This window comes from Chiloscyllium punctatum, chromosome 7, assembly GCF_047496795.1.
Source record: "Chiloscyllium punctatum isolate Juve2018m chromosome 7, sChiPun1.3, whole genome shotgun sequence".
NCBI classification, from domain to species: domain Eukaryota; kingdom Metazoa; phylum Chordata; class Chondrichthyes; order Orectolobiformes; family Hemiscylliidae; genus Chiloscyllium; species Chiloscyllium punctatum.
In genome coordinates, this window is record NC_092745.1 from 62,101,624 (window position 1) to 62,114,770 (window position 13,147).

The following is a 13,147-nucleotide window of genomic DNA, read 5'->3' on the forward strand; positions in this document are numbered from 1 at the left end:
TACCAAATGCCTTCTTCACTATCCTATCTACCTGCAACTCCACTTTCAAGCACTCCAAGGTCTCTTTGTTCAGCAACACTCCCGAGGACCTTACCATTAAGTGTCTAAGTCCTGCTCTGATTTGCTTTCCCAAAATGCATCACCTCACATTTACCTAAATTAAATTCCATCTGCCACTTCTCAGTACATTGGCCTATCTGATCAAGATCCCATTGTAATCTGAGGTAAGACCATAAGACATAGGAGTGGAAGTAAGGCCATTCCGCCCATCGAGTCCACTCCGCCATTCAATCATGGCTGGTGGGCATTTCAACTCCACTTACCCGCATTCTCCCTGTAGCCCTTAATTCCTCGAGACAACAAGAATCTATCAATCACTGCCTTGAAGACATTTAGCGTCCCAGCCTTCACTGCACTCTGCGGCAATGAATTCCACAGGCCCACCACTCTCTGGCTGAAGAAATGTCTCCGCATTTCTGTTCTGAATTGACCCCCTCTAATTTTAAGGCTGTGTCCACGGGTCCTAGTCTCCTCACCTAATGGAAACAATTTCCTAGCGTCCACCCTTTCCAAGCCATGTATTATCTTGTACGTCTCTATTAAGTCTCCCCTTAATCATCACTGTCCACTACACCTCCAACTTTGGTGTCATCTGCAAACTTACTAACTATACCTCTTATGCTCACATCCAAATCATTTATATAAGTGATGAAAAGTAGTGGACTCAGCATCGATTCTTATGGCATTCCACCGGTCGCAGGCCTCCAGTCTGAAAAACAACCCTCCACCCTCTGTCTTCTACCTTTGAGCCAGTTCTGTATCCAAATGGCCAGTTCTCCCTGTATTCCATGAGATCTAACCTTGTTAACCAGTCTCCCATGTCAAATGCCTTACTGAAGTCCATATAGATCACGTCTACTGCTCTGCCCTCATCAATCCTCTTTGTTACTTCTTCAGAAAAGTCAATAAAGTGGCCTATAATCTGTAATCAGATTTTAGCTTGACAGAATTAGGAAATGATAACAATCACAAGTCTGCAAATGACCAAACAGAATGTGATGTTAACATGTATTCAAGAAAATGTAGGTTATGGTGGTAAAATGCAATTATAAAACCAATTGTTAAAATACGGGTGTCCCTGGCAAGGCCAGCATTTTTTACCCATTTCCAATTACCTTCAATTGATAGGGAGTTGCCTTTTTTAAAATATATTTTTCTAATCAACCTGTGCAGAGATGTTATGACATACCTCTGGGGCAAATGGGACTTGAACCCAGGCCTCCTGGTCCACTGGTATGAAAGTGAGTTGCTTTCTTAAATTAATGCAATCATTGGTTGCAGGTACAATTTGTTGAATTTCTTCAGATTCCACTCTGAATTATAACTAATTACTTATAATTTTCTAATTTCGCTAGAAGAATTAAATATTGCAATAGCATAAAGTTGTTGACTTCTATAACATTGACTTGATCAAGGTGAATGTCTGTTTTTATAAATACACCCCAACACCTAGTAACTTTTGTTGGTCAGTGATCCTTTCTTGCTTATACAAAGGATACTTAAGAAGGATTTAACAAGGGAAACCTTTAACTAGATGTTTGTGAAATGTGAAAAAGGAATACTAGAAACTTCACAGACAAAGAACGCAAAATACCTTTCTTTCATCAAGCAGTTATGAAACTCAAGTTCCAACATGTCCATTCATTTATTACTTATAAACCTCTTCCTGGTCAGACTAAACAACAATGTTAAGAACATAAATTTAAAATACGTGGAAGCATGGTAACATGTGAAGAGAACTTTGCACATTCAGTTCACAAGCACAGGAAGCTCAAAAGTTCTTATTGCATAGCTATGAAATAAATCTTGAGACTACCTCAAGGTAATTTTTTGCTTCCAAGTTTATTTCCACTATGCATCCAATTTCTTTTCTCCCCCCTCTGGAAGTTTACATTACAAGAATACACTGAGGATTTTGATGTTAATGTCATTGTGGAACTGTATAAACACTTGCGCCAAACTGTTTACAAAAACTGGCTGCATGTCTTGCTCACTCCAAAAGCTTTGGAAAAACACCTGTTAAAATCTAAAATATTTAGCTTAATTCATAAATCAATTCACACTTCAAAACAACTGTGCATGAGAAATTTAATAAATTTGTCAAAAACACATTATATTTTAATTTTTTGTGTACACAGACATATTTGGTTGCAACTTACTTTACAATGCCTTGAGAACAAACACTTATGTAAATTCAAGTTCCTTCTTTATTCTCTTTTAGAGTGATATTATTAACTGACTATTTTACAACAGCGCTTTCAGTAATGGGTTGTTGCCAACACATTATGAAATTATGCCGGATAGAATCCATTTGCTGCAGCTTTCAGTGATACTCCAGCATCCACTTACTTCCATGCACTTAATAATGAACAACATCGCATACTGACAAACAGAATTTCAGCAAAAATTTAATTTAATTCCAAAATACAAATGGATAAACAATACTCAACAACATGACTAGTAAAGAATACAAACTTTACAGTATTGAATCTTCAAAGACAAATGAACAACATATTGAAGCATAAGCTACAAAGCTGGCATTTAGTTTTGAATCTATGATATTTTACCAGTCTTGAGGATTTGATTTTTAACCAGAGCAAAATAACACAGTATCAATTTTCACACACATACTTCAGTGACATCACACTTGAGTCATCTAAAAATTTTAAATTGTTTTACTACCTGTCCAACATCAGATGCACAGAAATTTCCTCCAACTAAATTTTGGAAAATCTGAAGTCATTGTTTTCAACCTTGAGGGAGAAAGGTGACATAGTGATAATTGTCACCAGACTAGTGATCCAGAGTCCCAGGCTAATTGCTCAATCCCAGCAAGGTAGCTGATTCAATTATTAATTAAATTGAAATTCAAAGTTACCCTTGGTTATAGTGACTATAAAATTATCAATTACCACGATTGTCCTTTATGGAAGGAAACCTCTGTCTTTACCCGGTCTAGCCTTCATATGATTTTAGATCCACAACAATGAAAGTGACACCCAACTGATCTCAGAAATGGTTTGATAAGCCACTCAGTTCAAGGATAATGTGGTATGCAAAACAAAAGCTGGTCTAGCCAGCGACATCCACATCTGCAAGAACTTCTGTTTTAAAGAAAATGGTTTACGTCCACAAACTCTAGCCACTGGTTCCATTACATTTGTTTGCAATAAACTGAGGCTAAACAAACTGTCAGCAATCTTCGATGCCACATTTTAACATTATTGAGCTTCAGCCACATATCTGCACTAAGACTGCCAAGTCCTATCTTTGTACCACTATCAACCGCATGCCTGGTTAGACTCCTATGTTAAATCTTTGATAAACTTAAGGTCACCTAAAATTCTGCTACCCCAGTTTAACTCACACAAAGTCCCACTTATCCATTAATAGTCCTCCATTATGTTACATTGACTCCCAGGTTAATCAGCATTCAATTTTAAAATTCTCATCTTTCCCATTTCTTTAATCTCTACCCATTGTACATCCTGAGACTGTTTGAAATATGTGACTCCACTAATTCTGGTCTCTTGAACATCTCCACATTTAACCTTACCACCATTGAAGTATGTGCCTTCAATTGACAAAGCCCCAAGGTGTAAAATTCCATCCCTGAACCTCTATGGTTGTCCTTTCTTTCTAATCCTCATACCCCTCTTTGAGGTGTTCTTAACTTTTTGACCAAGCTTTAATCAATAAAGTGGCTGTGTGTTAAATTTTGCTTGATTACACTCATGGAAAGTCCTTTAGAATGTTTATGAATATTAAAAGGCGCTATATAAATACAAAGTCATGTCAACATTCAGTATAAGGAGCCTCTCCATGTTGGAAAGAAAATCAATTTGAACCTTCCCAATGCTTTAAATTAAAACAAACCAGTACTGTAGGAACTTTTCACCCTCCCTTCCTTGCCAAGCTATTATCTTGAGATGACTTTGGAATGGGGGTGGAAGGAGGGGGAAATAAATAGCACTGTCAATCTTTTTAAATGTTGCAATCAAAGAAATGAAAGACCAAGAAAACTACGTGTCCAACATTGCAATCATACCTGAATGGCAGATAAGGAGGGTTCTTCCCTGCTACGAGAGATCTGTAAGCTTCTTCTGGTGTTTTTTGAAGATAAATGACCTTGTTGAAGAAAGAACACAGTAAGTCTGATTTACATTTGTCTACTAGTCCTCAAAATTATTGCACAGACTGCAGCTATATTTTCAAATTTGCCTAGCTTGATTTTTTGCATAGGTGAAGTGTCAACATTAAAATATAAAAATAAATCTACGTTGTAGAGCCACAGCCAGTCAGAACACTTGTTGACCATATAAATCTAGTTAGAACTGCAAAAATACTGTCAGAAATACTTTGCTCCTCTGGCTGTCTTTGCAAATTCAAATCTGTTGGGAGCTTTATCTTTTTAATGCAAAATCTTTCCATGCAAAAAAACACTGAAAAAGGTCAAGTCTTGTTGATGAGATGTTGTTGAATTTTCAAATTGTGTATTAAATCAAAAACTATTGCTCATTATAGCTGGCTTTGAAAAATACTTTAGTCAAGTGTCATTCCCTCTACTGAATGATAAAAAAAAGCTATTTCTCCGAAGTTTGATATCTCATCTTCAACCTTAATTTCACTTATATATTCCAGTCTTTAATCATTCCACAGAGAGCAAGTTAAAATGATGACCTGCAAACTTCGCTTCCTAGTTTGCTGTTTATGAGAATACTTCAGGATTTTCTTCTCAGCCTGCTTGATGAGTTTACTGTTCCTGGACACCAGAATTAAATCAACATCATAAGGGAGAAATATGCACCATGGAGTCCACCAAGTCTTTGTAGCAGCTTTCTTTGGGATCAGGAGTGAGTGCCAACTGTTCTATTCCAGGAAGCTAATCAGTAAAGAATAGAACTAGAGATTACATGTTCATGTACTTAAACAGCTTTTGTTCACAGAGGAAAGCATATTCAAAATATGCACCTTGCAATTCAAGCACATTTTCAGTCAGCCTCAATATATTTGAATCAAAATAAATTCCCAGTTAATGTTCACTACCTAAAATAAATTCCCAGTTAATGTTCACTACCTAAAATAAATTGAACACATAATTACACAAGTTAACACTGATCACAATAGACAATAGACAATAGGTGCAGGAGTAGGCCATTCTGCCCTTTGAGCCTGCACCATTCAATATGATCATGGCTGATCATCCTTAATCAGTATCCTGTTCCTGCCTTATCTCCATAACCCTTGATTCCACTATCCTTGAGAGCTCTATCCAGCTCTTTCTTAAATGTTAAATGAAAAAAATTAAAAGTGAATTACTTTCAAAACATTCATAAAACTTACAGAAGACTACTTAGATATCTGAATTGTTGTGAACCCAGTTGATGGTAATGCTCAAAAATTCAGGTCTCAGTAAAATCTGGCTTGATTACCATGGTCATCAGTCACTGAATAAATGCATTTCAGTACCAATGTTCTTTTAAAAAAAGCATACAAATTTATTACACAAAACAAAAATATGAGAATTTAGAAAGATCTTAAGATAAACAGCCAAAAGAAAAAAATAATCTGTTTACAGCAATATCCTGTACAGATACTCAACCTCAGTAAAGTATTATTCTTATCTGAACTCTATATTTCATACTTAACTGCCTGGGTTGCAAGCATTTCTTTCAGCGACAAGTTTCTACACATTCACCAAATGTTATTCTCCTTGTTATGGTCTCTCCCCAAGATTTGCAGAGACAGACTACATTTGACTTTGTCTAGCTTAGCATTAAGAAAAGTCCTGTCTACTTCAATTGATAAAACAGTTTCAATACATTTTCCATCTCTAAAAAATACGTTCTACTGTAATGAAGCTCTTCTTCTCAAATGAAAACCAACTGTAGGCCCTGTCTACCTCTGAATGTCAGAAAAGTTCAACATTGTTAACATTTCATCAATTGACTCCCCCAGTACTTCATCTAGTCATTTAGCCTAAGGTCTCATGCTTTCTTGAAAGTGATATATGATCTCTTAAAAAGCAATTTTCTAAACTAAAATGAAAAGAACAATTTACCTTTACTTTAAAATCTAAATCCCCAGATGATAACATGAAACTTGATCATAGAATACAAATTTAAAATGAATAAAAAAAGATTAATGTGCAAAGAGAGGTCTTTATGTATTGATGATCCTTGAAATTAAAGGGAAAAGTATATTCTATTTCCTATAAACTGTAAATAAGCTTACAACAATTTGGAAATTGCAGATTCTACAACATATTATCCAACTGGGCAATGTTAGGTGTTTATGCTCCAAGTGAACAGAATAAAATATTAAAAATGCATAACAGACAAATTCATAAAAGGCCCAAACAACTCTTTCCAGATCAACTGAAGATGAGACATGCTACACAGTTTAAGGGGGTCACTATGCAGGAATATTTAGCATTTTTTTTCCACTTGTGAACAGACAATTAATATATGAGATGTTTAAAGCCACAAGTAATACTTGCATATGTTTAACACATTGAAGATGAACAAACATAGTTAAATGAAATTAGAGTTAAGGCATTTCTTAATGTGTACATCTAATCAACACAACCATATTCTTTTGTGAAACATAGGAACTTTCACACATCCTTTGGATAAAGTTTCCTGCATCATATTCAGTAACAATCCAAACCTTATCCATAAAGTATCATGCAGACTAGTAGTTTTGGAAATCATAAATTATTTTCACTCTACCTTTTGTACGTGCTGCACATTTACAAATGTAAAATACTTTCTCTGAATAAAGAAGTTTTTAAAATTATTGATGCATTGCATTTTTCTATTGCAGTGTACACAAGAGAGAGTGGCATATGGGAAAGAACATGTGCACACGACAGAGCATGGCAAAATACTGTTTGCATGTGCAACAAAAGGAAGGGGAAGCATACATAAGAGAGAAGGGGCAGCGTAGGTGCAATGGGAGACACGAAATGACACTATAAAAACTTGATAAAAAAGAAAAGAATGAAGAATAAAAGAATAAAGAAACATAAATTTCTGATAAATAGATTACATCGAAAGATCAAGAGAAGTAGTCATAAATTCAAATTAGGTCAAAAGTTTCCACCTACAAGCACTGCTGCCATACAATACCAGGGATCCGGGTTCAATTCCTGCCTTGGGTGACTATCTGTGTGGAGTTTACACATTATCCCTGTGTCTGTATGGGTTTCCTCCAGGTGCTCTAGTTTCCTCCCACAATCCAAAGATGTGCAGGTCAGGTTAATTGGCCATGCTAAATTGGCCATAGTACATTAGTCAGGGGCAAATGTAGGGGAATGGGTCTGGGTGGGCCTCCCTTCGGAGGGTCGGTATGGAATTGTTGGGGCAAAGGGCTTGTTTCCATACTGAAGGGAATCTAATCTAATCTAAAAATTGGTGAATTAACATGTAACACTGAATAGTGGCTCATTTGGACTGGAAATGTTTGGGTATAAATGTGATTATAAATACATGTGGTACGGAGAACCGAATCCAAAGGCTGATAAACAGAGAAGGGATACTTTTCAAAATGACCAGAGCAATAAAATGATTTTATGTAAAAAGAACATATGAGGCAAGACAGCAAATGGTAACAATGGTATGTAATATAACTTAGAGCCAGGACTCTTTCAAGATGAATGGTTAACTCTCAGTTAGGGACAAATCACACAAAATGCCAATTACTTGACAGCATTCATAAATATATCCAGAATAACAAATGAAACAATACAATACTCAAGTTACTAGGCAATAGTTGGAAGTTCAGTACATGGGGCATGCCACTCCCTACATCATGAAAGCACATTGTCAGAGACTTAAATCAAAAATTTGAACTGAACTTTTGAAGCAAGCTGAAAAAGCACTAAAAAAAAAAGGTTGGGCAAGAACTAATTATTGTTGTAAGGAAAAGCAGGTTTCAGTTACAGAACCACGGCAACTGAAGAATAAAATGAAACACTACCCACAAAACAAAACCTTAAGGAGAATTTTCACACTATTTGTACTGTAGGCTAAAAAATTTTAATGGTTGTAAATGAATACCCAATGGACTCTTGAATAAGTAAATTTCACAGCCATAAAGTAAAAACATAATTTTGCACCAAAGTACCAAGGGAGATCAGCAGCTGCAACTCAAAACAAAAACAAAAGTTGTTGGAGAAACTCAGCAGGTATGGTAGCATCTGTGGAGAGAAAGCAGAGTTTTGGAACAGAAGGGTCATTGGACCCAAAGCATTAACTGCTTCCTCTCCAAAGATGCTGCGAAACCTGCTGAGCTTCTCCTGCAATTTTGGTTTTATAACTAATTGTTAAGAAAAGTTTTAAAACATGACAGAAAATGGCTTGCTGGTCGAATTTAAATGTAGTTATTTAAACCTTAGTATCTTTCAAGTGTGGTACCCAGAACTGGATGCAATACTCCAGAGGAGGCCAAACCAGCCTTTAATCTTGTTTTTTTGTACTCTAACCTACCTGTTCAAAGATGTTATACATACACCTCTGGAGCAGATGGGATTTAAAACCTGGGTTTCTGGATCACAAGTAGGAGCACTAACCCTGTACCATGAGACGCACTAATACACTCATGTTATATTGTTTCTTCTCGTTCTTCCTAATATAATGAATCAATTTATACTCCTCTGAAATAAATTGAATCTGCTCTTTGTCCATCCACCCATTTCACCAACTAGCTGATGATGCCTTTCAAATTTCAACATTCTCCTCTACAAAGTTCACGACTTCGAGCTCCATGTTGCCAACAAATTTGATATTGAACCTTACACACCAAAGTTTAGGTTATTAATGAAATCATGAAGAAACAGAACGTAGAAAATAAGAATAGGCCATTTTCACCTTTTGAGCCTGCTCCAACATTAATCATGATGGATCATCTGATTTAATAGCTTATTCTCACTCTCACCTTTCAGAAAGCTTTTGATAAAGTCCCACACAAGAGGTTAGTGAGTAAAATTAGGGCGCACGGGATTGGGGGCAAAGTACTAGATTGGATAGAGAATTGGTTGGCTAATAGGAAACAAAGGGTAGTGATTAACGGCTCCATTTCGAAATGGCAGGCAGTGACCAGTGGGGTACCGCAGGGATCCGTGCTGGGACCGCAGCTTTTTACAATATATGTAAATGATATAGAAGATGGTATCAGCAATAACATTAGCAAATTTGCTGATGACACAAAGCTAGGTGGTAGGGTGAAATGTGATGAGGATGTTAGGGGATTACAGGGTGACCTGGACAAGTTAGGTGAGTGGGCAGATGCATGGCAGATGCAGTTTAATGTGGATAAATGTCTGGTTATCCACTTTGGTGGCAAGAACAGGAAGGCAGATTACTACCTCAATGGTATCAAATTAGGTAAAGGGGCTGTTCAGAGAGATCTGGGTGTTCTTGTACACCAGTCAATGAAGGCAAGCATGCAGGTACAGCAGGTCGTGAAGAAGGCTAATAGCATGCTGGCCTTCGTAACAAGAGGGATTGAGTATAGAAGCAAAGAGGTGCTTCTGCAGCTGTACAGGGCCCTGGTGAGACCACACCTGGAGTACTGTGTACAGTTCTGGTCTCCAAATTTGAGGAAAGACATTCTGGCTATTGAGGGAGTGCAGCGTAGGTTCACGAGGTCAATTCCTGGAATGGCAGGATTGCCTTACACGGAAAGACTGAAGCGACTGGGCTTGTATACCCTTGAGTTTAGAAGACTGAGAGGGGATCTGATTGAAACGTATAGGCTTATGAAAGGATTGGACACTCTGGCAGGAGGGAACATATTTCCGTTGATGGGGGAGTGCCGAACCAGAGGACACAACTTAAAAATACGGGGTAGACCATTTAGGACAGAGATGAGGAGAAACTACTTCACACAGAGAGTGGTGGCTGTGTGGAATGCTCTGCCCCAGAGGGCAGTGGAGGCCCAGTCTCTGGATTCTTTTAAGAAAGAATTGGATAGAGCTCTTAAAGATAGTGGAGTCAAGGGGTATGGAGATAAGGCTGGAACAGGATACTAATTAGGAATGATCAGCCATGATCATATTGAATGGCGGTGCAGGCTCGAAGGGCAGAATGGCCTACTCCTGCATCTATTGTCTATTGTCTATTGTCTATTGTCACCCCACCAAATCCTTTCATCCCTCAGCTTCAAGTACTATATTCAACTCTTTCTTGAAATCACAAAATCTTTGGCTTGGACTATTTTCTGTGATAGCAAATTCCACAGGCTCACCACTCTCTAGGTCAAGAAAATCATTCTCATCTTAGTCCTAAATGACTTAACTGATATCCAGAAACTGTGATTCCTGATTCTGGACTGCCCTGCCATCTGGAACACTGGACAAGTCCTGTTAGTATACTATAGGTTCTATGAGATGTTTCCTTATTCTTCTGAACTCCAGCAAATACAATCCTAACCAATTCAATCGCTCCTTATACATCAGTCCTGTCATCCATGCAATCAGTCTGGTAAATCTTCACTACATTCCCTCTATAGCAAGAACATCCTTCTTCAGATAAGATAACCAAAACTACATACACAATATTCTAAGTATGGTCTCATCAAGGCCCTGTATTAATAACAGTTCAACATCGCTGCTCCTGTACTTAAATCCTTCCACCATGAAGACTTACACACCTTTTGACTTCTTGATCGCCTGCTGCACCAACACCTGAGTCTCGTTGCAATTACCCTCTCTCAATTTATAGCCATTTCAGATAATTACCTGCCTCCCTGTTTTTGCTCCCAAAGTAGATAACCTCACATCAATCCACATTATACTGCATCTGTCAAGCATCTGTCCATTCATTTAAATTGTGCAAATCACAGTGAGTCATTTCTGCATTCTCTTCAAAGCTCACCCTCCTACCCAGCTTTGTGTCACAACAGCAGCAGCGCTTAGAACAATCCCACGGGATCCCTTATAAACCTTCCTACAATGTGAAAAACAATCCTACATAACTGCTGTGATTCAATCTAATTCATACTCATGCTGTTCTGTCCTTTTGTTCAAGTAGTCTTAACTTTGCTTACAAGTCTGTTATGCAATACTTCATTAAATGCTTCTATTAAGTTGGTACACACCATATCAACAACATTACCAAAGATTCAGCAATGTTACTTTTAGATTAGATTACTTACAGTGTGGAACCTTCCTTGTTAGACTGGGAAAAGGCTAAATGTAAAAGATTATTCTGAATAAACTCTTGCCCCTCACCATGATGCACATATGTATCTAAACATTTAGGTTTGAATATTTTATCATTTCCTTGTAAATTTGTTTATCTACATTGATCCACTAATTGGTGGCCTATAGAATATTTCAAACAATGAAATCGAACTTCTATTCTTTCATGCCCTAGCCAAAATCGATGTGTGTCCTTAACCCATCTGGAGCATCTCTCTCCAGCAATACAACATTCTCCTTAAATCTACACTGCTAACCCACCTCTTTTCTTTCCTGGACACATTGTCCTCAGATATATTTAGTACCCAGTCCTGTCCTTCTTTAAGCCAAGTTTCAGTTAATATAACATCAGATTTCCCGATCCCTGCAGTTCAGCAACCTTATCCATAATACTCCAATCATCCATATATATGCACAATGAAGCTAACTTTGATTTACACAGCCACTCTTACTCAAAAGCAAAAAAACAAATTTCTGAAGAAACTCAGTAGGTCTTAAGAGTATCTGTGGAGTAAAAACAGAATAAACCTTCCAAGTCCGACGACCCTTATTCTGTATTCTTACTTTAACTCAGTTAGCACTGCTGCCTCATAGCACCAGGGACCTGGGTTAAATTCCCGCATTGGGCAACTGTCTGTGGGGAGTTTGCACATTCTTCCCGTGTCTACGTGGGTTTCCTCAGGGTGCTCATTTCCTCCCATAGTCCAAAGATGTGCAGGTTAGGTGAATTGGCCATGCCAAATTGCCAATTGTAGTGTTAGGTGCATTAGTCAGGGGTATATGTAGGGGAATGGTTCTGGGTGGGGTTGGTTGCTCTTTGGAGGGTCGGTGTGGACTTGTTGGGCCGAAGGACCTGTTTCCACACTGTATGGAATCCAATCTAATCTAATCAATTCTTTACTGATTCTTATATACTGTCACTTCCCACCTTCTGTACATTTTGTTGTTCCTCTCTAATAGCGCCTTCTGTTCCTACACACCTGCCAATTTATTTTCAAACAACAATGAAATACCTTGTAATAAAAAGTGTGCTGGTGAAACTCAACAGGTCGAGCAAGAAAAACAGATATAAGTTTCTAGTCAAAATTACTTTTCTTCAAAACTGAAGTGAGGTGGAAATGTGATGGGCTTTATGCTGCTGAAACAAAGAGGGGCACGTGGAATAGAAGATAAGGTCAGACAAAGGTTAAAAGGTGAGGGAGATTAAAGGTATTATTGAATAAAAGGCAAAGACAGTAGTAATGGTTGTGAAGAAGGAACAAGTAAGGTGCTAATAAAACCAAAGTCAGCTCTGACAAAACAAAAACATGAAAACAATATACAGCCCCTGGGGATAATAAAAAAAAATGAAGCTCCCAGTCTAGATTTTGCCAGCACGTTTTATATTCCATAGCTTCAACATAATGCAAGCTACTTACCTTAATGGCAAACTAGCTTTTTCTATATTACTCCTACATTTTCTTTTAGAGAATTCTAAAGGGAAAAAGTAATCACATTACCCTTCAACATTCTCTTCTTTAGTACAAGATGTTAATTTCTGACTGCCATAGCACACTGAGCAATCATTCTTTGTTAAATTCAAGAGGTCTTGTGCAGCAGAGGTAGAATCCCTACCTGTGAGCTAGAAGTTCTGGGGACAAGTCATGCCCTAGGACTTGATGGTCAAGGATCATGCATTCGTAATGTAGCCAAACCTGTTGAAAGTCAACCTGTATGATGATACCATGGCTTTAAGAGGTGTATTTTGTCTTTTTTTTAAATGAAGGATTGAGACAGAGCTGCCAAGCAATCTGCTCAAAGCCATTAAAGTAATGTGAAGCCTTGGGTTTTAAAAAAAAGTTGGAACAAGGGAAGCAGCCTGAATGGGTGGGGTCAAGCTCCCAC

The 13,147-nt window shown here is 37.7% G+C and overlaps 1 protein-coding gene across 1 annotated transcript in view; it reads right to left on the reverse strand.

Annotated features, from left to right (window-relative positions):
* LOC140479722 (dual specificity protein phosphatase CDC14A-like) overlaps positions 1–13,147 on the reverse strand; it is a 179,161-nt gene that overhangs the window by 103,057 nt on the left and 62,957 nt on the right. The window contains exon 5 of the mRNA XM_072573774.1: positions 4,109–4,188. Coding sequence (XP_072429875.1) covers positions 4,109–4,188 — 80 coding nt within the window. The remainder of the gene's footprint in view (positions 1–4,108; positions 4,189–13,147) is intronic.